At 59.3% G+C, this 22,852-nt stretch overlaps 2 protein-coding genes across 14 annotated transcripts in view; both read right to left on the bottom strand.

Moving 5' to 3' along the window:
• The window catches only part of IKZF4 (IKAROS family zinc finger 4), a 50,683-nt gene extending 43,372 nt beyond the window's left edge, over positions 1-7,311 (bottom strand). For 5 of the 7 annotated variants that reach the window (XM_044995490.1, XM_044995487.1, XM_044995484.1 and 2 more), the window contains exon 1: positions 7,144-7,311. The gene's annotated coding sequence lies outside the window, so the exon portion shown is untranslated. Of the gene's footprint in view, positions 1-3,284; positions 3,302-7,143 lie in introns of those variants that run through there. The other 2 variants (XM_044995488.1, XM_044995486.1) reach the window with 2 other exon arrangements.
• A 4,866-nt stretch (positions 7,312-12,177) lies between these two features.
• On the bottom strand, positions 12,178-22,457 carry SUOX (sulfite oxidase). Of its 7 annotated transcripts, none has more exons than XM_044995478.1 (4): positions 22,437-22,457; positions 18,052-18,118; positions 16,021-16,192; positions 12,178-15,144 (listed from the first exon to the last, which is right to left on the bottom strand). In XM_044995478.1, exons 2-4 carry the CDS (start codon positions 18,105-18,107, stop codon positions 13,696-13,698), a joined length of 1,677 nt encoding a protein of 558 aa, XP_044851413.1. In that variant the 5' UTR covers positions 18,108-18,118; positions 22,437-22,457; the 3' UTR covers positions 12,178-13,695. The 7 variants fall into 7 exon arrangements, with proteins under 7 accessions (XP_044851413.1, XP_044851408.1, XP_044851409.1 ...); XM_044995473.1 differs by lacking the exon at positions 22,437-22,457 and adding an exon at positions 20,453-20,554; XM_044995474.1 differs by lacking the exon at positions 22,437-22,457 and adding an exon at positions 18,727-19,146.
• Positions 22,458-22,852: the final 395 nt, after the last annotated feature.

Here is a 22,852-nt window from a genome sequence, read left to right as displayed (position 1 = left end):
TCATTCGTCTAATGACTTGGTCAGCCACGGAGTCATTGACAGAGGATAAACTTACCCAAGAGGCTGTGCACCTTTGCAGCTCCAACCAAAGTACTAATGGTGGGAGTGCTAACGCACACGGAGTCCAGAAGAGGACTATGGTCTGAGGCAGCATGGCCTAGGAGGACAGAGCACTGGACTGGTACTCAGGAGAGCTGAGTTCTATTCCCAGCTCCACCACTGGGCCAGTCACCCTAACTCTGTGCCTCAGTTTCCCCATCCTACAGATAATGATACTGACCTCCTTGGTAAAGCCCTTTGGAACTTATGGATGAGAAGCCCCTACATAAGTTCTGGGTATTATTATTATTTATACAAGCAACACACCACCAATTGAACTCCAACTGTGGGACGTGTGAAGGAACAGATTTAGGGCAGACGCAGCCATAATTAGCATCTCTGCTAGGGTAAGAATTAATAAGAGCCATAAACGCCCCTGTATTTTCTTTTTCTAACCCATTGTTTCCATCACCAGCAGTTTATTTTCCAGCATGAGGACTTTTTTCCACCTTTGCTACAGACAGACGTTCATCGGATGAACCGGCTTTTTTTGACATTTGGGTCATTGGAAGCATTTCAAAAATAAGCTCAGCGCAAAGAATTTAAAAAAAAAAAGTTTGTTTTTAATCAAACTGCCAATGCTTTAAATGCCAAGGAAGCTGCTTTCAGAGCTCCGAGTGGCGTACCCATGCACTGCTGCGACGAGCTGCAGTTATCTGGCAGGGCAGAACTAGAGAACACCCTTTGCAGCTGAGTGATTGTGACAAATTAGCAAGTAAATAGACCAAATCAAAACAAAGAGCTAGCGCATCACGATGTTGTCTTTGTCCGTTAATATTATCCATTGCAGTTGAGTTTACTGATCTATTACAAAGCATTAAAAAATTAAAACAACCTGAAGTGTAACTGGAAAAATAAATTCAGTGTAATACTAGACCGAAAGGTCTTTCTCCCATTCCTAAAGCAGAAACTTGAACAGGCTGCAGCGTAACACTTTAATATTACGTTAAATTTGCCCAGTAACACCTCATTAGACACACGCTTCAGAATAAGCACCCAAGAAAATCGGTCGTCCCTTCCCAATTCAGAAATGATGCCCAGGTAGACGTCTACACGCTTCAGAATAAGGACCCAAGAAAATCGGTCGTCCCTTCCCAATTCAGAAATGATGCCCAGGTAGACGTCTACCTGGGCATCATTTCTGAATTGGGAAGGGACGACCGATTTTCTTGGGTGCTTATTCTGAAGCGTGTGTCTAATGAGGTGTTACTGGGCAAATTTAACGTAATATTAAAGTGTTACGCTGCAGCCTGTTCAAGTTTCTGCTTTAGGAATGGGAGAAAGAAACGTGATATAGAAATAAATCTAACTCACCCACTCGAGAGAAGATGACTACGTAAGAATGGCCATTCTGGGTCAGACCAGTGGTCCATCTAGCCGAGTCTCTTGTCTTCCAAAAGTGGACTGCCAGAAGTTTGAGGGAATGAACAGAACAGGGCAATTTCAAGTGATCCACCCCCACATCCAGTCCCAGCTTCTAGCAGTCAGTGGTTCAAGGATATCTGGAGCATGGGATGTGTCCCTGGCTCTCGTGGCTAATAGCCATTGATGGACCTGTCCTCCAGGAACTGATCTAATTTTTTTTTAACCCACTGACACTTTTGGCCCTCAACACCCTATGGCAATGAGCTCCACACTTCGGTTGTGCGTGTGTGAAGCAGAACTTCCTTTTGTTTGTTTTAAACCTGCTGCCTATTCATTTCATGAGGTGAGCCCTAATCCTTGTGTGATGCGAAGGGGTAAACAACACTTCCTTATTCACTTTCTCTGCCATTTGTGATTTTATAGACCTTGGTCATACCCCCCGTTAGCCATCTCTTTTCTAAGAGAAACACTCCCAGCCTTTTTCATCTTTCCTCAGATGGAAGCTGTCCTATACCCTTAATCATTTTCAATGCCCTTCTCTGCCCCTTTTCCAATTCTAATGTATCTTTTTGAGATGAAGCGACCAGAACTGCACACAGTATTCCAGGTGTGGCCATACAATAGATTTATAATAGTGACATTCTGATATTTTCTGTCTTATTATCTATCCCGTTCCTAGTGGTTCCTAACATTGGTAGCTCTTTGCTCAATGTGCAGCCGCAGTCCAGATGTTTTCAGGGAACTACCAATGATGACTCGAAGATCTCTTTTGTGAGCCTAACCAGGTGCGGCGCTAGGCATTTTGCCGCTCCAAGCACGGCAGGCAGGCTGCCTTTGGCAGCTTGCCTGCGGAGGGTCCGCTGGTCCCACGGCTTCGGAGGACCTCCCGCAGGCATCCTCTGAAGCCGCGGGACCAGCGGACCCTCCGCAGGCAAGCCGCCGAAGGCAGCCTGCCTGCCGCCCTCGCGGCGCCGGCAGAGCGCCCCCCGCGGCTTGCCGCCCCAAGCACACGCTTGGCGTGCTGGGGCCTGGAGCCGTCCCTGAGCATAACAGCTAGTTGAGAGTCCATCATTTTGTATGTATAGTTGGAATTACACACACCCCGGTGCATTACTTTGCACTTATCATTGAATTTCATCGGCCAGTCACCCAGTTTAGTGAGATCCTTTTGTAGTAGGGACTTATCCTAATAAACAGGTCCCCTTTACTGCTCTGGTCAAGTCATCATCACCACCATTTTATTACACTTAGCAGCATCCTAAGCTATAAGGATAAGTTGGATATTTTTCCCTCTAAGAACATCAGTGGACAAGCACACTTAACACCAAGCTGCTCTTAAATAACTTCCATGCCAGAGTCCCCTATTCCAAAGGCTGCCTAAATAGGAGTAAAAATTCTGTCCTTTCTATAAAGATAATGCTTGAAAATCAGGGTGTGAGGTTGCCAGGGATATGATAAACCACTTTAGAGCTCTAAATCCATTTCCTCTGGGCAACACCCAAAATTAGGTCCAACCGAGTGACTTTCTATAAAATATGAACTGTTACAAGAACTATACTTGACTGAAGCAAAGGTGCTTTTTTTTTTTTTTTTTAGGATTATATCATTGGAAAGAGTCTCCCAGAAATGAAACTTTCTAATAATGCTAATAGGAGGCCTGTGTGTAAATTTCCCATGCAGCAATCTACTTTTTATTTAAAGGCCATTGACGGAAGCGTAATAAAACAGTAAGTTCAACTACTGCTCTTAGCCATTAAGATTAAAAAAACTTTTAAAACAAAGTTTGAACTGAAAGCGTAAAAAGAAGGACTGTCTCCTACCGTGTTTTTGTACAGCATCTGGATCCTTGTTGAGTTCTCTGGGCACTACCACAATTTGAACAAATAATAACCATAATCATGGGCTGCTATGCTGAAAACTACAAGAGGTAGCATGAAATGCAAGAAGGTTCTTTTCTTTCTAAGGGAATGAAGGAAAACCCGACCTCCTCAGCATTTGCCTAGACGGATTCACAGACAAATGGAAAGTCAGTCCCACTCCCACCCACCACCCTCGAGTGACAGCGACCTTTACAAATCAAGGCGTACTGCACTTTTGAACACCAATATTTTGAGATCCAACATGAGGCAGTATAGAAACACAATGTACTTGACTAACATTAACTGTACCGATGCCAGATGCACACAAGCTTTCAGCTGAACTGATCCACTGCAAACAGAATAAATAATCCTCACGCGCTCCCCCCCCACCACCACCATTGGCATTTTCTACCTCTTCCTCCTTTGGTGACCTCAGATAACCCCATCTTCATCTCACAGGATGGGAGACCAAAACCTAATATCTGCGATCCTATAAGTCCGTTACCAGCGTACAAGCTGCTGCTGTATAAATTCCCCAAAGGAATTAAAGCTTTTGGGGAATCAAGTTAACTACTAGGCCAAACTGCCTCCCACTCTAAACAGTGACACTTTCACTAGGTCTCCCAGCTCAGCCTTTGCAAGCTGAGGGGCATGACTAGCTCATTATCCCGTCTGCGCTGGGTCTCTCGCTACATGCACAAGACAAGTTCTAAGTGAGGACAAAACTTGCCCTGCTTCTCCCGATACCTCTGCAGCATTGATCAACAACTCAGCAATGACCGTGCCCTGGTCTTCACCAAGCAAAAAGGAGAGTGATCGTACCATGCGCTAGCTAACATGAGGTGAAATCCTAGGGAAGTGTCCAAGCATGTACCTCAACCTGCTAACACACATGAAAACTACATACTGCCTTGTCTTTAGGATTTGAACATGTGGTAAGAACACACCTTGATTGCTAGTCTGAGCACACCCCAAAGCTCTGCCTAGATAACACCTCTGTATGCCAAACTTACTGTTTCCGGGGAGCAGCCTCAGTGCATGAGGAATGGACTGTTCCCTGCACTAACCCAGCACCGCTTAGCTGAGGACCTGGAGACACTTTACAAATATTATGATTCAAACGTTACATTTTCTTAACCTTCCTCAAGAGATTACCCCAAACTTACTACTAGGGAAACTGAGGCACGGGGACATTATATGACTTGCCAAAGGGCACACACTGAGTCAGTGGCAGGGCTAGGAACATATCATGGGACTCCTGCCCTGTGCTTTGGTCACAAGACCATCCCTCCCTCGGGGGGGGGGGGGCAGCTGAACCACAGATAAGAAATATTATTTCTTCTAGCGTGCAGGTCCCAGGACAGGCCATTTCTGAGCCTGGTAAGCTCACTCGAGAGTTCAGATTCAGCATCAGGAGCCACAGAACCAGACAGAGGAGTCCATAGCCGAGGCAGCTACGTTTATCCTCAAGCTGCCAACAACAGCTTGTGGTCCAAGAACATCTCGCCGCAAGGCTGCTGCTGCTGAGTCTTCATGCGCCTTACCCCTGCCATGCTAGGAAATTTGGATCCTTCTTCCTTAAGTCTCTACGGCCCCTATCTATGCTGAGATACTGCATGTGGATAGAAAAGACTTAATCCAGCCCTCCTCTGCGATTGCTGGAGAACCCAAGCCTAGCCTCTGTGGAACTGCACATGGACAACCAGGGCTGATGAGGGGCAATTGTACTGGGGCCCTGAGCTCAGGGTCGCCCCCCAAAACATCTGTCACTGCTGCATAAATAAAGTGAAATGGGAGTGGGTGGGGCCCTAGTGAACATGTCATACCGGGCCCGCAAATGTCTCAACGGCGCCTGTGGACAATGCCTTGGCCCAGTGAGGAATGCTTTTGTGTGCTGTAGTGAGGCAACACTCCTCATGTGGGAGGGAAGTTTAGATTTTGCTTGGATCTAGTTGGCTTCAGTTATGAGGCGAACAACATACATCAGTGGTCGGGTACCATCCAGCAGATGGCACTCTGCACAATACATCCTCCTCCTCCTCAGGTACCGAACATCAGGTGATAAAGAAAGGATGGTCCACTGGCTAGATCTGTACAGCGCCGAGCACAACGGAGCCTGGTCCATGACTAGGACTCCTCCGCACTATGGTAATACAAATAAAGTAATCACAGCTGCTAGCCTGGGGCATGGGTGTTCAATTCCCTGCTCCACCACTGACTTCTCGAATGACCTTGCTCAAGTCACTTCGCCTCTTGCGGCTCTGCTCCCCACCTGTAAAATGAGGATAGCAGCACTTCCCCCCTTCAGAGGGGTCTGACGCAGGTAAAGACGTTCAAGATTATGAGTAAATCTTCCAAATACCCCAACAAATGGAACTGTTAGTGCAGAGATAAAGCTGAGCAAGGAAATCATCATCTAAGCCAGACACCAACCTGACAGTTTCACACTTCTCAGATGAAAAGTGCTAAGTATTATCCAACAGCAGCCTTAACCCCGCCACCATGTGCACCATCACACCAGCTGTAGGTAATACAACGTGCACACGGCTGCATCTGCCAGGCTAGGGAAAGGCAACCGAAAAGAAATTCCTCCAAGAACGTAAGATGATCAGACAAATCAACCTACAAGACACTGGATTGAAGCAGAGAAGCAAAGCAATTTTATGGAAATCCAACAAGATTCACTGTCCCTGAAGGACTAGAAATAAGAAACTTTAGTTGCATTTCTAAAAACGTGAAACCCTTCACTCTTCTCACACCCCCACAGGGTGCCTGGTACCACCAAGTGCCAACAAAACAGTCAGGTTAAGTTTATGTTTTCTTATAGAGGAATATCATGACGAACTACAGCACCATTCGAGAGCTGGGAGCGGCCAAAGTAAAGGGAGAAGGGTAACGGGCTGGAAGTGGGGGTGGGGCGGGGATGTCAGCGAGTGTTTCTTTCCTCTTTTCCAAAAGTAACTACAAGGAAAACCCTAGGAGGCGAGGATTTCTTGTGGATTCGTTAGTCAGGTGGCTGTGGAGGGGAGGGAAGGGTGTACCTGCCCCCACCCCAGTTCCCCAACGCTACCAAGCCTGCCGGGCAGTATATGGAGAGGAACCGAGAAGGGAAAATAGAAGGACCCAGGTACGGCCCCAGTCTGTCCCCTCTCACGCCAGCGCCCCACCCCGTCAAACATGAAGAAAAGGGGCTTCATAAAGGAAGTCTGGGACTGCTGAGCAACGGGGAAACACTCCCCAGTTCTCCCCCCATTCCCAATAGGTCCCCTATCAGCCCTCCGGCCTCAGCCAGCTGCACCCCATTACCCCGGCCCCCCCCACCTCCCTTACCCCCCTCCCCACTGCTGGGCAGCCGCCCCTCCCCCCTCCCACAGACACCCCCCAGCCCCCCTCTATCCCCTCCCCCGCCATCTCCCCCAGCCCCCCCCCAACCAGAGATGCCTCTGTACCCTGCCCCCGCCTCCCCACTGCTGGGCAGCCGCCCCTCCCCCAGACACCCCCCGGCCCCGCCATCTCCTCCCAGCCCCCCACCAGAGATGCCTCTGTAGCCTCCCCCCCCCAGCTCCCTTATCCCCCTCCCCACTGCTGGGCAGCCGCCCCTCCCCCCTCCCACAGACACCCCCCAGCCCCCCTCTATCCCCTCCCCCGCCATCTCCCCCAGCCCCCCTCTATCCCCTCCCCCGCCATCTCCCCCAGCCCCCCCGGCCCCTGCCTTCTCCTCCCAGCCCCCCACCAGAGATGCCTCTGTACCCTGCCCCCGCCTCCCCACAGCTGGGCAGCCGCCCCTCCCCCCGGCCAAGCTGCCCCTCCCCCTTCTCACCTGAGGGGAGGGGCTGCGGGGGAGGGGCCCCCCGGCCCGGCCGCTGGGGGTGGGGACTGGGGGGCTCAGCGGCTCCGCAGCGGCGGCTCCATCGGCAGCGGCTTCACCTGAGGAGGGACCGGGCCCCCCTCCCCTCCCCTCCCCGAGCCACTTCCGGTCCCACTGCCAGGAGACAGGCGGGGGCAACCGCGCGCCGAGCGCATCGAGCTGGCAGGGAGCAACCGAGAGCATCGTTCCGGGGGGGGGGCGTTGGCAGCAGCCGAGCGCCGAACGAATCGAGCGAGCAGGGAGCAGCCAGGCGCCGAGCCCTCGTTCCGAGGGGAGCCAGGGAAGCGGGCGAGTGCCGAGAGCATCGAGCCAGGGAGAAGCCCCGGGCAGCGGCGAAGCGCATCGATAGCCAGGTGGCCGCAGGAGCAGCCGAGAGCATCGATTGGGGGAGCAGCCCAGCGTCGAGAGCATCGATGGGCAGGGCTGGCCCCGCAGGCTACCGCTGGCGGCAGGGCGGGGTGGAGGGCGTCGGAGATCATCGATCACCAAGGATCGATCAGCGATATTGGCAACGATCGATCCTGAATTAGCTCCCCCTCAACGAACTTTCATTGTTCATTTTGATGAGCAAAGTATTTGCAAAGCGACGGCTGATCACATCGATCGATAATCGTCTGATTAATAATCGATAATCAGCTGATAATCACTCCGCCCGAACCCTCGGTAAACAACAGGGCAGCAGCTTGGCAGGAATCGTCGCAATGACCCAATAACGTGTTAAATAGCGTCAGTTCCCCTAAATCACAGACCGAGAATCGATCCCGTCGCTGACGGACCAGTGAGCAAATCAGCATAACCTGGGGACAACGTAACACTAAGGACTCATTAGTGCATAACGATTTCCCAACCGATTCGTTTGCATTAGGGAATTACACATTAATCACCAGCAGACTGATGATCAAGCTCATTCCTTACTAACGAACGTGCAGTGGGTGCGTCCCTGTCTATTAACACGCAGCCCCGCATGGCCTCCCTGCGCTCCAGGCCTTCCCCGTACTCCCCACCTGTTCTAGGAGTTGGTGCTGTCTGTCTTTTTAGTGCAGGACCCAGCACAACTGGAGGACTTGCCAATCCAGCAAGGAGCTCTGCTTTCACACAGGGTTCGGCTGGCACACAGCTCACTGCAGGATTGGGACCACAGTCGGTTTTATTTTGACCCTTTAAAAGAGCCAAGCTGCCTGAAGTCAACAGGAGCTGTGGATACTCAGCACCTCTGAAAATCAGGCCCGAGGGGGGTTCTCATGTTGGGTTCCCAAAATCAGTGGCCACTTTTGAACATTTGGCTGCAAAAATCCCATCCTGAGGGTAGGGTTATTACTAACCTGCACTTAGCAGAATTCATTTCATTACAGAAAATAAAGACAAGAAACATGGATGATGGGCCAGATTCGCTCCTGCCACAAGCCAGTGGAATTTCAGGCTTCAGTTGGGAGCTAGACCTGCTTACGCTGCATAGAGCGTCAGGTCTTTTGTCGTGTGTGTGTACAGCACCTCACGCATGGGGGGCCGCAACGGGGGCTTTTACTGCACTACAAGTTATACGTAATGATCATCATCGGAACAGAGTTGCTCTTACCAAAGCTCAACCCACAACTGCCCCTGTGCCGCTTCCTCTCGCTGCTTCTCCGCCTCTAAAGGCCCTGCCTGGTCAGTCCCCATCTGAAATTCCCTTTGAAGCCTGAGGCACTGTCTGAAGGACGCAATCAATTCCCTGCAGATGCTAATTCCGATCTCTTTGGAGTTGGGAATTTTTGACCAAAGTAGCTAATTAAATTGTTGTAGCCAATATGCAAATGGCTCAGAGCCGCCTGATGCTCCTAGAATTTCCCTTTGATCCAGACATGAGCCACTTCAAACCTTTGCTGGCTCGCGGCAGGAAATCTGGCGTTTTTCCGTATGTGCCATGAAGTGAGGGGACCCTCTCTTGGCTACATCGTGTTATTGTGTTTACACAGCGATGGCTGCGGTCTGGGTGAATGATGCTCTGTCAGTTACCCCGGGGATCAGGTTTGATTCCTCGGTAGCCAGGCTCATCTGCATTTCTCCCTAAGCAGCCTGCGGCCCTTGAAGTGCGTTGGTGGCTCGGTAGGTGGCAGTCTTCCCTTGGCGCTCACTGGGGGCTGGATCCTCAGGCAGGCAGGCACCTAATTCCCATTGCAATCCAATGAGGCCAGATGGGCAGTGCTGGCTGATGTCAAGGGGAGTGAGGCACGTTGAGGATCTGGGTCCAAATCGGAGCACCAGAGATAGATGACAAAGACCCCATGACACAGTCTGTATTCGCCTCAGTGCCCAGGCCCGGATCGTTACAGTCTGTTTCCTTTTGTTGTTTCAATGGTGTACAATGTTCCTCTTCATTCCCCCACCTGGAATCATTGCAGCCTTGTCACGCACGGGCTGTTCTACAGCTGCCACGTTCCACCCCAGCGGTGGCTGCATTTTTGTGGCGGATGGAGAGGCTAGAAAGCGCTAGCAGCTGAAAACCGCTAGAGAAGGAAGGTAACATTTTTTTATTAACAGGCCCATGGCAAGGCTGCAGTGGTGGCACATCTTCCTGCTGCAGAGCAGCTTTCCACTGCTCCCGGCCTCCCCTGATTATTAAAATAGGCAGTGGTCTCCGGTCTAGCTCCCCCTCCCCGCCCTTTGATTTCAATGTCTTGTGACACCCGCCCCCCATGCAGCACATACCAATGAATCCATTAGCCACGAATCACTGTCACTGGCTCAGAGCCAGGCCGAATAGCCCAGTGTCTAGGATGGTTGTTTACAGGCCCGATCTAAAGCCTGTGGGCGTGAGTTCCGCTGACTCCAAGGGAGGTTGGCTCAGATTCGCTACGCCTGCCACTCGCGTTACAGGGGAATCTAGATGCCTCGAGTGTGACTGGACCTCACTGTGCCAGGTGCTGCATAAACACGGGGGCAGGCTCTCTCCACTAGGCCCTGCTGCCTCCCAGAGTCTCTATCACATGCTCTCTGTTGAGGGGAGAATTCCCCCACAGTCAGTCAAACCCGGGCAATGCCAGCTGGTGGCACGGCCTGACACACACACCCCCACACACGCCTCAGCATTCCTGGGTCCCACTGAGCTGTCAGCCCCTCGCCCTCCTCCTGCCCCTCGCCAAGGCGCTCTGCTCTGCCTGTGAGAGGACAAGCCCCCGAATGCGGGAATGCCGCGTTCCCTCCCTCTCCGTGCACTCGGGCTTCTGCCACCCCTCGCCCCTTCTAAACCAGACCCACCAAGCGTGCCCTTGTGTCCTTCCCCTTCCTGGGCGGGTGGGTGCCAGGCCAGGGCAGGTGGGTGGGCGTATCCTGGCACCAACCCGCAATCACTCCTTCGGCCCACCCTGACCCCAGCTCTGCGGGCTCCCGGCGAGCCCAGAGCACACCCCTGGGGGGCTCCTTCCTGCCCAGCTCAGGGCTGGTTTGGTGGGTTAGCCAAAGGGGGTCAGAGCTTCTCAGCAGCCCCCAGAAGCACCCACTCCAGGGTGCAGTATCACTCGGTCCATTCCTTCCTTCCCGTAGCACTGGGAGCCGGTGCCTTTCAACACAACCGGTCTGCGAGCGGCCCCGTGTCCGCAGCCCTCCCCAAGGGCCGCGACGTGCCGACGCGGGCCCATCTCTTCCCATCGCAGGCCCGACGGTGCCCTTATCCCCCCTGCGGGGGCCAAGCCAGCTCTGTGTATTCCCCCCCACACACACACAGTGGGGTCAGGGCCCTGAACCTGCTCTGCATCGGCTGCCCACTGGCCGTGCTGGTTGGACCTTCCCAGCCGCGGAAACGTGTGAAATCTGGAATCTGAACAGCCCCCAGCTCCCCGCGCAGGCAGGGAGTGGGGAGAGCGGGCCGCGCTCTGCTCTGCCTTCCCGGCCTTTTTTTTTTTTTTTTGACCTGGGGCAATTGGAGCTGCCCGCAGGATTCAAGGTGTGGGCCTGCCCTGGATTTATACGCTAGCGTTACAGTTTCTGTTGGTGTTATCTCACCCCTGTGCTAATGTCCTGTTTGCTTTTCTGACGGCCGCTGCACCCGGAGTGGATGTTTTCAGAGAACCATCCGCAATGACTCCAAGATCGCTGGTAACAGCTAATTTAGACCCATCATTTGATATGGAGAGTTGGGATTGTTTTCCACGGTGCATGTATCATCACTGACTGTCATCTGCCAGTTTCTTGCCTAGCCAGTGCCTCAGAGCCTCGTGAGATCCCTTTGTAACTCTTCGGGGGCAGCTTTGGACTTAACTAGCTTGAGGCACGGTGCAGCAGCTGCAGACTTTGCCACCTCACCGTTTACGCCTTGTTCCAGATCATTTTATGAATATTCTGAACAGTGCTGGTCCCAGTACAGATCCTTGCAGGACCCTGCTATTTACCTGTCTCCACTATCAAAACTGACCCTTTGGTCCTACCCTGTGTTTCATTGTTTAACCTGTTACCGACCTGTGAGAGCACCTTCCCTCTGGTCCCTGGACTCCCTACTTTGCCTAAGACCCTTTGGTGAGGGGCCTTGGCAAGGGCTTTCTGAAAGTCCAAGTACAGTGTAGCAACAGATTTGTTGACCCCCTCAAAGAATTCTAGTAGATTGGTGAGGCATGATTTCCCTTTACAAAAACCATGTTGACTCTTCCCCAACATATCATGTTAAGGAACAGAATTATCAGACAAAGATTACTGTAGTTTCAACCACTTTGCCTGGTACTGATGTTAGACTTACTGGCCTGTAATTGCCAGGATCGCCGCTGGAGCCTTTTTTAAAGATCAGCATCACATTAGCTACTCTCCGGGCATCTGGTCCAGAGGCTGATTTCAGCAATCGGTCACATGCCCCAGTTAGTAGTTCTGAGGTAGCTGGGCCATAGAGAATGGGTGATGAGGCACCAAAATCACAACCACCAGGAGGCAGTGCTCACCTGGGTGCAGATTAACGCTGAACTAACCTGCAACGAACCATTTCAGTAGAGCTCGACAAACCAGACGGCTCAGAGTCAGGCTAGCCTCAGACAAAAGATTTTATTTACAAATTTTCTCAACAGAAAATTGAAAAATGTCAGGGGAAAAAAAACCCTGAAATTTTCCTGGTGAAAAAAGTTGAACTTTGTGGAAGCCGCACATCCTAGTGGAGAATCCCCGGCCAGCGTACGGCTTATGGCTTTTAACATCTCAGCAGACTGATATTGACCACAGCACAGGGGACACTTATGTAGCATTTTCCTAGTGGGGGGAATCAGAGGAAAATCCCCTCACCCAGCTCTTGATCCCAGCCCGAGGCAGATGGCAGCAGCAGAGCCAGGCTAGGCAGCATGGCTGGGGTGGTTTGAGCCGTTTAGAAATCAGATCATTCCCCTGCCCGGGGCACGAGCTCGTCAGACTCATGCTCAGCTCCTGCTGCGAGGAGAACTCAGATCAGGGAGCCCTGACTTCCACCGGGGTTTTAACCTCAGCCTGACCCCAGGCAACAGTTAACCCCACAAAGCCTCGGTGGGTAGCCAGCTGCCCTGTAAATGAACGAGACGAGTCCATAAACGCGGCACAATCTTTACGGCCGCCTGCGTCTGACACTTCCCTGCAGCCGTAAAGCAATCGGACTTTGGCCCGGCCCGGAACAGCACCGGGGACGGGACGGGAAGAGCCGAGGTGTTTGCCCCGAGCCGAGGAAGGGCCCAGGCGAGACGCGGTGGATCGGTCGGCGAACAGGCCAGCTACGCGGCAGGAGGGAGGCGAGTGCTGGGGCAGCGCTGGGGAGCAGAGGATGAACGGGCTCTGACCCAGAAGGCACATCGGGCTGAAGGCAGGTGGAGGGCACAGGCCGGCACGGGCACCAAGGGCAGGTGGGGAGAAGGAGACGGCTGCCAGAAGGGGGAGTGGATTTTACGCCGGGTTAATGGGGTGGGGGGGTGACATGGGCAGGAATAACGGCACCAGCGGGAGAACTGGGCACTGCCATCCTGGCTCCAGGCCAGGAACAGCTTCCTCTCCCTGCACCCGCCCAAGCCGGGGAGACCTGCCTCCAGGGATAAGCTCCGTCCCCGCAGGCCGGTCCGGGGGGGGGCCCGCTTGGGGCGAGCAGGAACGGTATCTCAGTGCTAAGGCCCCCCTCCCCCATCCTCGTGGGAACTAGGCCGAGACCCACCAAACTCATCTCACCCAGGGCTGCAGCCCCTGGCTCCTAGCTCACCCTGGGGCCAGCCCGGCTGTCCCCCCGCCTCCTCCCTGGGGGTCGCTGCTCATCAGGCCCCTCCAGAGAGGGGATCGTTCCCAGGCCAGGCCCACGGGAAGGGAGCCCTGGAGGGGCCTGCGGGAGGGGCTGTCCCTGAATCGGCCTCTCCAAGCTCCCCCTGCGGCTGGGTGGATCCGTTTCAGGGACTCCCTCCCCGACTCAGCCACCCATCTCGATCCATCCGGGGAGGGGGCAGAGGGCACTGGGGGGGCTGCATGTCTCCCCTGCCCCCCCCGTGCTGCCGCAGGCCATTGGTGCCCACTGAGCGGCCGGGACCTGCTCCCCCGCCCTCGTTAATCCTCAGCCACGGTGACGCGGACGCGGTGCCAGGCGTTGCTCAGCACCCCCCGCAGGTTCCAGATGGGCTCCACGGTGTCGGGCTGCACGTTGTAGCTGGCGTCCACGGCCTTGCAGACGATGTCCAGCTCCGCGGCGTCGGGGGGGACGGGGGCCGTGAGCCGCCACAGGCGCCAGGCCCAGGCCCGGCCCGGCCGCTGCTCCTCGCCCGTCAGCTCGGCCACGCGCCACGTCCGGCCGCCGTCCAGCGAGACGTCCACGCGCACCACGCCGCGCCCGCCCCCGCTCCAGGCGTAGCCCTTGACCGTCAGCTCCCCGGGCGGGACGGTGGCCCCCGGCGCGGGCTCCGTGATGGCTGACTGGACGGGCAGCTCCTGGATGGCGGGGGCCGTGGTGAAATCCACCGTGTCCCAGTCCACGGCGGGCGAGAAGCCCTTGTAGTCGTTGCGCTGCCAGTGGCTGGGGCTCTCCTCCCGGCGCACGGAGACCCGACCCAGCCACTTAACGTTGCGGGCGCCCACCACGCCCGGCACCACCACCCGCAGCGGGTAGCCGTGGTCCCGCGGCAGCTCCTCGCCGTTCATCTCGTAGGCCAGCAGCACGTCGGCCCCGCGGCCCATGGCCGTGCGGTAGGGGATGGAGGCGCCGTAGGCCGCCCCGCTCAGGTCCTTATCCAGGCCCTCGAAGCAGACGTGCTGCTCCCCGGCCTCCTCCTCCTCCTCCTCCCCGTAGCCGGCGTGCGCCAGGACATCCCGGAGCCGGACGCCGCCCCAGCGGGCCGTGCTGATGGCCGCCACCCCCCACTCCAGCCCCTTCACCTGCCGGACGCGGCTCATCTCCGCCCGGCGGTTCCCGGCGCACTGCAGGGTGACCGTCACCTCGTGCTTGGGAAAGCGGCCCTTGAGCTCGGGCAGCGAGAGCGCCAGCACCCGGCCGCCCGGCCCCTCCACCCGCAGCCGGTAGCTGGCGGGGTCCACGGCCGGTACCGGCAGGTGGTTGCGTTTGAAGAACAGCTGGTTGGGCGTCAGGTAGGTCTCGGTCAGCAGCTCGGCCGGCGGCTCCGCGTTGAAGGGCTTGAGGCTGTTGACTTTGAGGGCGGGGTGCCGAGGGGGGTCCCCGGAGTAGGGGTCCCCCTGGCTGGGCTGGCTCTGCTCCTCGGGGCTCAGCTCCCCCACCTTGTAGGCCCGCAGGATCTCCAGCACGTGCTCCTGGCTGTGCACGGCGTACAGGGCCCAGAAGGGCTCCAGGGCGCCCCCCGCCGCCAGCAGGATCTTGCTCTTGCCTCCCGGGTGCAGCTCCACGAAGTCGGTGATGTCGAAGACCTCGCCCCCGTAGGTCACCCAGACCCGCTCGGCCAGGCTGCGGTGCCGCCCCACCTCCTGGCGGGTGAACACGGGGTACGGCGCCCCGGGCGCGGCCTCGGCCTTCGGCTCGGCCTCCGCCGCCTGCAGGGAGGAGGAGAGGGGCTCCAGTGTGCGTCCGCCAACACCCACCGCAGGCCTCCGAGGGCCCGGCCCCTCACCCGCCTTGGGGGGAAGGGATGCACCCCAGGCTACGCAGCACATCAGGGGCAGAACTGGGAGCAGAACCAGGAGTCCTGGTTCCCAATCCTCCCTCCCCACTCTAACCCTAGACCCCACTCCCCTCCCAGAGCCGGGGAGAGAACCCAGGAGTCCTGGATCCCAGCCCCCCCTGCTCTAACCCACTACCCCCACTCCCCTCCCAGAGCTGGGGAGAGAACCCAGGAGTCCTGGATCCCAGCCCCCCCTGCTCTAACCCACTACCCCCACTCCCTCCCAGGGCCAGGGAGAGAACCCAGGAGTCCTGGCTCCCAGTTCCCCCTACTCTAACCCACTACCCCCACTCCCCTCCCAGAGCCAGGGGGAGAACCCAGGAGTCCTGGCTCCCAGTCCCCCCTGCTCTAACCCACTACCCCCACTCCCCTCCCAGAGCTGGGGAGAGAACCCAGGAGTCCTGGATCCCAGCCCCCCCTGCTCTAACCCACTACCCCCACTCCCCTCCCAGAGCTGGGGAGAGAACCCAGGAGTCCTGGATCCCAGCCCCCCCTGCTCTAACCCACTACCCCCACTCCCCTCCCAGAGCTGGGGAGAGAACCCAGGAGTCCTGGTTCCCAAGCCCCCCGCTCTAACCACTAGACCATCCTTCCTTCCCCAAGTTGCCCATCCAGCTCTCAAGCCACCTTCATGCCCTGAGACAGAGAGCTGAGCACCAGCCCGCTCTGCCTCCCCACCCACTGCTTCCACCCCTCCCCGCACAGCACGGGCCCCTCCCCATGACGCTGGTCCAAGCTCCTTCCTCACCCGCCGGCGGTGATCTCCGTAGGCCAGGCCGGCGCCTAGGCCCAGCAGAGCCCCCACGGCGGTGACCTTCCATCTCCGGCTGCCGTCGCCCGGGCTCCAGGTGCCATGAGTGCGGGAGGGGGTCCAGGCAGTGCAGGCTTGTGGGTGGGACCCCCAGGCTACAGCTGCCAACCTGGGGGAGAAACCAGGACTCCAGTAAGGGCAAAAATCCCCCAGCGACCTCCCCGACACCCAGGGCACCAGTGCTGCTCGCCTGCCATCTACCGGCTGTGCAGCAGGGGGCGCTCTCTGCACAGGGCTGATCCCACTGCGGCACTAGGGGGCGCTGTGCTGCAGGGTGAGGCTCAGCTAGGGACGTTCTCCCCAGGGGCGGCTCTAGGCACCAGCAAAACAAGCTGGTGCCTAGGGCGGCCAAATCTAGGGGGCGTCCCCTGCTGCCGGGGGGGGCGGCAGGCTGGGCCGGCGGACCTGCCGCAGTCATGCCTGCGGGAGGTCCACCGGAGCCCCGGGACGAGCGGACCTGCCGCAGGCATGACTGCGGAGGGGGCGCTCGTCCCGCGGCTTGGCTGGACCTCCCGCAGGCATGACTGCGGCAGCTCAAGCGGAGCCGCCGGACCCGCGAGCCGTCCGCAGCCGCGGGAGGTCCAGCCGAGCCACGCGGGACCAGCAGTCATGTCCGCGGGAGGTCCGCTGCTCCCGCAGCTCCGGGGCGCCTCCCGCGCATGACTGCTTGGGGCGGCCAAAAAGCTAGAGCCGCCCCTGGTTCTCCCCCCCTCCCCCCCCCGTGTTCCTGGCCTGCTTCCAACCCAGCTAAATACATTCTGCCTCCCTAAAACACCACCTGTAATTTCAGCCCGACCAGGGGGTCCTGTTCCCTTCCTTTGCTAGGCAACTGTTAAACAGCTGCTGCCTGCCACCCCAGAGGTGGCTGCATTTCAGCCTCCAGCCCCTGGGCGCCCTCTGGCCCGTGAAAGGTTCCCTTTGGGAGCAGCTTTCGGCAGCTGGTCCATGGGCTCCTTCCCAGTCCAGCAGCTGGTGGAACATTAACCCAGTGTTCCCCTGCCACAGGTCTGATAAGATAACGCCAGCCACAGAGCCATAAAGGGATCTCCCCTGCCAGATAAAACCCGCTGCTCTCTGGCTTGGGCTGCGGGGGCTGAGGCTGCGAGCTGTGTGCAGGGGGACCGCAGAGATTAGATTACAACCCAGATCAGATTAGAGCCGCTGGGTGAGTCTGCAAAATCCTGGCAAGGTGTCAAAGCGGCAGCTGCCCTAAAGAGAATCCCAAAGGAAATTCACGCTAGCGCCCTACGGGAGGGGCACCGGCAGAGCTGGGGGCGGGGAGCCCGGGGCTGGGCAGCGAGGGGCACCGGCAGAGCCCAGGGCTGGGCAGCGCGGGGCACCGGCAGAGCCCAGGGCTGGGCAGTGCGGGGCACCGGCAGAGCCTGGGGCTGGGCAGTGCGGGGCTGGGCAGCGCGGGGCACCGGCAGAGCCCGGAGCTGGGCAGTGAGGGGCACCGGCAGAGCTGGGGGCGGGGAGCCCGGGGCTGGGCAGTGAGGGGCACCGGCAGAGCGGGGGGCGGGGAGCCCGGGGCTGGGCAGTGAGGGGCACCGGCAGAGCTGCGGGAGGCAGGAACTGGGCTAGCAGGGGGCTGCGGGTCAGGAGTGAGGGACACGGGCAGAGCTGCGGGGCACCGGCAGAGCCCGGGGCTGGGCAGCGCGGGGCACCGGCAGAGCCCGGGGCTGGGCAGCGCGGGGCACCGGCAGAGCCCGGGGCTGGGCAGCGCGGGGCACCGGCAGAGCCCGGGGCTGGGCAGCGAGGGGCACCGGCAGAGCCCGGGGCTGGGCAGCGAGGGGCACCGGCAGAGCCCGGGGCTGGGCAGCGCGGGGCACCGGCAGAGCTGCGGGAGGCAGGAACTGGGCTAGCAGGGGGCTCCAGGGCAGGGCTGAGGTTCACCAGCGGAGTGGTGTTGGGGGGCCCAGGGCGGGACCAGCGGGGGGGGGGTAGTGATTTCTGCAGTGTCTCTCATACCTAGGCGTTCTCTGGAGGACCCAGGGTCCTCTCACAATGGGTCTGAGCAGCAGCATCTCCGCCGGGCCTGTGCAGGGAGCGAAAGAACAAGCGATGAACGACCTCGTCCCCAAGCCACGAACCCGAGACACCCGAGCAGGCAAGGCAGGACCAGTCCCTCGGGGGGGGGGGGTGAGACACGCAGCAGCTTCCTCCGCCCAGGTGCAGGGACCCCAGACCCCACAGCGACGAGCATCGCTCCGCCGGGGCTCCCAGCTCAAAGCCAGGAGCCCCGTCCTCGCCGGAGCCCCCAGAACAGTCAGCAAAGGGACCGGGGCAGGACGCGGCCGGCTCGGGCCGATCCTCCCAGCCGCGCCGGAGGAGCTGGGCGCGGAGCGGAACCGCCGGGCAGGACATTCAGCCAGTGGCCGGAACGGGCAGCCGAGCCCTGGCAGAGTTCCTGGCTTAGGCCCTGCCCGATGCAGCCGCTCGGGCTGTATTTTCCTGGACTGTTCAGGCCTCATTTTCTGAGCCCGGGGGCGGGGGGGAGAAAAACTTGCTCTTAACTGCTCCCCTCGCCTTAGCGACAAGGGAGGGAGTCGAAATCCCTGGGGATGGTAGCGGCGCCTATTCCCCAGCCGGGTCTCGTCCTTCCATTCCAACCCCCCAGGGGAGGGACCACGGCGCAGCACAGACCGACAGCGAGAGCCAGGCTGGATTTAACCCTTGACCCTGTGTTCAAACAGCCCCCGGGGCGAAGACACGGATCTTTGGCGGGATGGGGACGAGGCAGCTGGACAAGTCAACACCCGGTTCTGGGCATCCGGCACCACAGGATCCAGCTGATTTAGGAACCTGCAGCCGCCCCGGCCCTGGGATCTAGGCCCTGCAACAGCGACTCCTTTGTGAACCGGACGAAAGAGAAACGGGGCTGCAGGCAGGTGCTTGGATCGGCCAGAGTCAGAGCTGGGCTCCGCCCCCCCTTCCCCCCAGAGGGAAAACATCCACTAAAGATTCACCAGCTGCCAGTCAGCTGGGGGCCAGGCTGCCCAGGCTGGGGGGGAGGGATCGGGAGCACAGCGGAATTTGGACCCGATCAGTCCAGATAGAGTCACCCCCCCGGAACCATCCCCGCCAACAGCCATGGGGGCGCCTGCCCCCATCAGCCAGTGGGGGGGGCTCTGCCATAGGAGGATGGCATGAGAGTCCGAAGCCCCAGGCAGTTTGATCTCCTGGAGACCCCCAAACGCTTGGGGACCAGGCGCCCCATACAACTGGGCACTGCACAGGGAGGAAGAAGGGGGTCACGATGTGGGGTGTAAATCCCTGTCCGGACCCTGCCTGGGAGCACCCAGAACAGGTGGGAGAAGGGAACCACCTACTGCCCCCACCCCCAAATGCTCCTTAGCACCCACTAGGGAAGGAACAATGTACAGCCAGAGCTCCAGGGAGTCCCAGAACAGCCCCCCAACACCCCCCCAGAGCAACCCTCCATGTACCCCCCAGGCACACACCCCTAGAGCACCCTGCCCCCAGTGCAACCCTCTACACACACACCCGGCACCCGCCCTGCAACCCTCCACGAGCCCCCCAGCCCCCTGCCCCCCCCCGAGCACCCTGTCCCCAGAGCACCCCTCCATGTACCCCCCAGGCACACACCCCTAGAGCACCCTGCCCCCAGTGCAACCCTCTACACACACACCCGGCACCCCCCCTGCAACCCTCCACGAGCCCCCCAGCCCCCTGCCCCCCCGAGCACCCTGTCCCCAGAGCACCCCTCCATGTACCCCCAGCCCCCAGGCAACCCCCCCCGAGCACCCTGCCCCCAGAGCACCCCTCCATGTACCCCCAGCCCCCAGGCAACCCCCCCCAGAGCACCCTGTCCCCAGAGCACCCCTCCATGTACCCCCAGCCTCACATCCCTAGAGCACCCTGCCCCCAGTGCAACCCTCTACACACACCCCCGGCGCCCCCCCTGCAACCCCCCACGAGCACCCCAGCCCCCTGCCCTCCCGAGCACCCTGCCCCCAGAGCACCCCTCCATGTACCCCCAGCCCCCAGGCAACCCCCCCCAGAGCACCCTGTCCCCAGAGCACCCCTCCATGTAACCCCCAGGCACACACCCCTAGAGCACCCTGCCCCCAGTGCAACCCTCTACACACACACCCGGCACCCGCCCTGCAACCCTCCACGAGCCCCCCTGACCCCCCCCCAAGCACCCTGTCCCCAGAGCACCCCTCCATGTACCCCCAGCCCCCAGGCAACCCCCCCCCGAGCACCCTGCCCCCAGTGCAACCCTCTACACACACACCCGGCACCCGTCCTGCAACCCTCCAGGAGCCCCCCCCCCAGAGCACCCTGCCCTCACTGCAACCCCCCGCAATTACCCCCACGAGCCCCCCACGCGCCCCGCCTCTCCCACCTGTGAGCGCGGCGCGCGGGGGAAGGAAGGTCACCGCCCCCCGCCCCGAGCCTGCGCCTTTAAGGCCGGGGAAGGGCGTGGCCTCGGCGAGTGACATCAGGGGTGGAGCCGAACCCCGCCCCCTGGAGGGGGAAGCGGCGATTTAAAGGGCCAGAGGCCGCGCTCGGGGGGCGGGGCCCGGCGCCTGCCGCAGGCGCAGCACGTGCCCCCTGGTTCCCACGCAAGAGGCGAGGGCGGAGTAGCGTCCCCGGGGCCCGCGGGGGGGGGGGGGATTTGGGGGTGCAGGGGGGCTCGTCAGGGCACCTGCAAACTCACCTGAGACCCCTCCCCCGCCCCCTGGGGTGATCCGGGCAAAGCCCAGCCGGGTGCAGTGATTTACGGGGCCCGGCCCGGCCCGGCTGGGAACAGGGTGCAGCTCCGGTTCCCAGCCCGGGCGGGGGCAGAACCGCCAAGGAGCTAGTTCCTCTCCCCTGGCAGCAGCACGGGGCTCAGGGCGACGCAGGGTGACCACATTTCCCGAGTTTATAGGGCCAGGCCTGACTTTGGGGCCTTTTTCTGATAGCGGCTCCTATTACCCCCCAGCCCAGCCCCATCACACTGGTTGTCTGGTCACCCTACGGCTCCAGGAGGGAGGGGAGGTGGGCACCATCTTTCCCCCACGAAATATCCCACTGACATTCACCTACAGCCTAATCCCACCCCCGCCCCCAGGCTGCTCGTCGCTGGGAATTTAAGGCAGGAGCTTACCCTGGGCTAAGGTCCTGGGACACTGCTCCAACAGCATCCAAGTACTGAGAGCCCCTGCCCCTGCCCCTGCCCGGGGGGGTCTGTCATAGGCCTAGAGCTTGGAGAAGGGCGATACACTAGCCCTAACCGCTAGGTGGCAGACCGAGGGAGGGATAGAGGGCTCCACCCTATAGCTGTGCTGCATGTCCCAGCAGGGTATGTTAGAGCAGCCCTGAGACTGCTCTAACTTCCACTGGGAACCAGCCCAGTCCCCATACAGCCCCAGACTCCAGGGGAAGGAGGCGGGGGGGTGCTAGTTATTGCCAGCTGTAGAGACACATTTTGCTGTGTAGACGCAACCCCTGGAAACCAGAGACAGACCCAGCACAGCCACGAAACAGGAGCAAACTCTGGCAAGTGCTACCGGCAGCTGGCTCTGAACCTGTGACCTCTCAGTGCAAGACTCCATCAGCCATCTCTCCTGGGGCCATATCCCTGCCAGCGCGGTTCACACCCAGGAACCCGCCCCGGTGGCTGGCAAGGGGCAGCAATTCCCCCTCTCAGCCCCAGCCGTGTGGGGAGCAGCTACCCTACAACAACCAGCCCCCCTGGCCCACACACCCAGGCAGCTCAGTGCCCCCTGCCGGCCAGTGAATGGCTTCTGCAGCCAGAGGAAAGTCTTCATGCAGGGGAGGTGGGGGGAGTGGGTAGCTGCACAGGCACAGCTGTTCCCAGCCAGCCCTCGAGCAGAACTAGCCTTCTGGGGACCCCTTGCCCAGCCCAAGCTCCTCGGCCAGCGCCCGCTGCCTGAGAACGTTTCTCAGTGCGGCGCGGTGCTGGTGAGAGCTGGGAAGGAGCAGATTCTATTTCCCACCTCCCCCCTGGTCTCCAAGCTCCCGCGTTACCATGCTGGTGAGCGGGCGTAAAACCATCACCCCTCCCCCCCCACCCCGGGCCTGCAAAACCTTGGCCGGGAACCAGCTAATTACAGTCCCGTTCGCTTCCTTTTCTGAGGCCCAGCCCCTCCCTCCTGGCACCAGCCCGTGAGAACAGGGCAGAGGGGCTCTGCCGGCACTGGCTGCCCTTGGGCAGGCACAGCCTGGAGGGGCCAGGGGCTTGCCCCACCGTAAATCTCAGCCCCCACCCGAGGATGAGCTCCTCAGCCCAGTGCTAAGGCTGCCAGGCAGGTACCCATCACGCCCAGCCTCAGGCCTGTGGCCGCACAGGACTCGCCTCCCCGCTTCCCACCTGGACTCACCCCGGCCGCAGAGAAGTCACAAGCTCCCTCGCCTCCCCCAGGACCCAAGCTGACCCCTCCTGGGACTTGTTGATTTAACTCTGCGCCTGGGGGCGGTGACATGAGCCCAGCTCTTATCAGGCGGGGGCAGAGAGGCAGCCACCAGCTCCATTTATCACCAGGGACCGGCTGGTCACCCCCAGGGAAGGGGAGTTCGGCGCAGAGGTGGCTAGAGCCTAGGAAAGAGGCTGCTTGACCACCTCCAGCCTGAAGAGCTGGTGCCCATCAGACAGACCCAGGCCCGGCCCCTCAGGCGTTAACCTCACATCTCTCAGGGCCCGAGAAGCCCGGCCTGGCCGCAGGCTAGAGCCAGTTTCCTGCCAGTCGCCCCCCCACCCCCTCAGCGGGGGCATCAGGTGGCCTGGCTGAACCCCCTG

This window comes from Mauremys mutica, chromosome 20, assembly GCF_020497125.1.
Source record: "Mauremys mutica isolate MM-2020 ecotype Southern chromosome 20, ASM2049712v1, whole genome shotgun sequence".
Taxonomy (NCBI): domain Eukaryota; kingdom Metazoa; phylum Chordata; order Testudines; family Geoemydidae; genus Mauremys; species Mauremys mutica.
The sequence above is the reverse complement of the archived record's forward strand: the minus strand, read 5'-3'. Positions and strand labels throughout refer to the sequence as shown.

Excerpts from the sequence above, each read along its gene's own strand:
- SUOX (XM_044995472.1), bottom strand. The coding sequence starts at position 18,554 with ATGAGGCCTGAACAGTCCAGGAAAATACAGCCCGAGCGGCTGCATCGG. Across the intron at positions 16,193-18,051 it reads GTCCTCCAGAGAACGCCTAG|GTTGGCAGCTGTAGCCTGGG; the intron begins GTATGAGAGACA and ends TTTCTCCCCCAG. Across the intron at positions 15,145-16,020 it reads ACGGAGATCACCGCCGGCGG|GCGGCGGAGGCCGAGCCGAA; the intron begins GTGAGGAAGGAG and ends TCCTCCCTGCAG.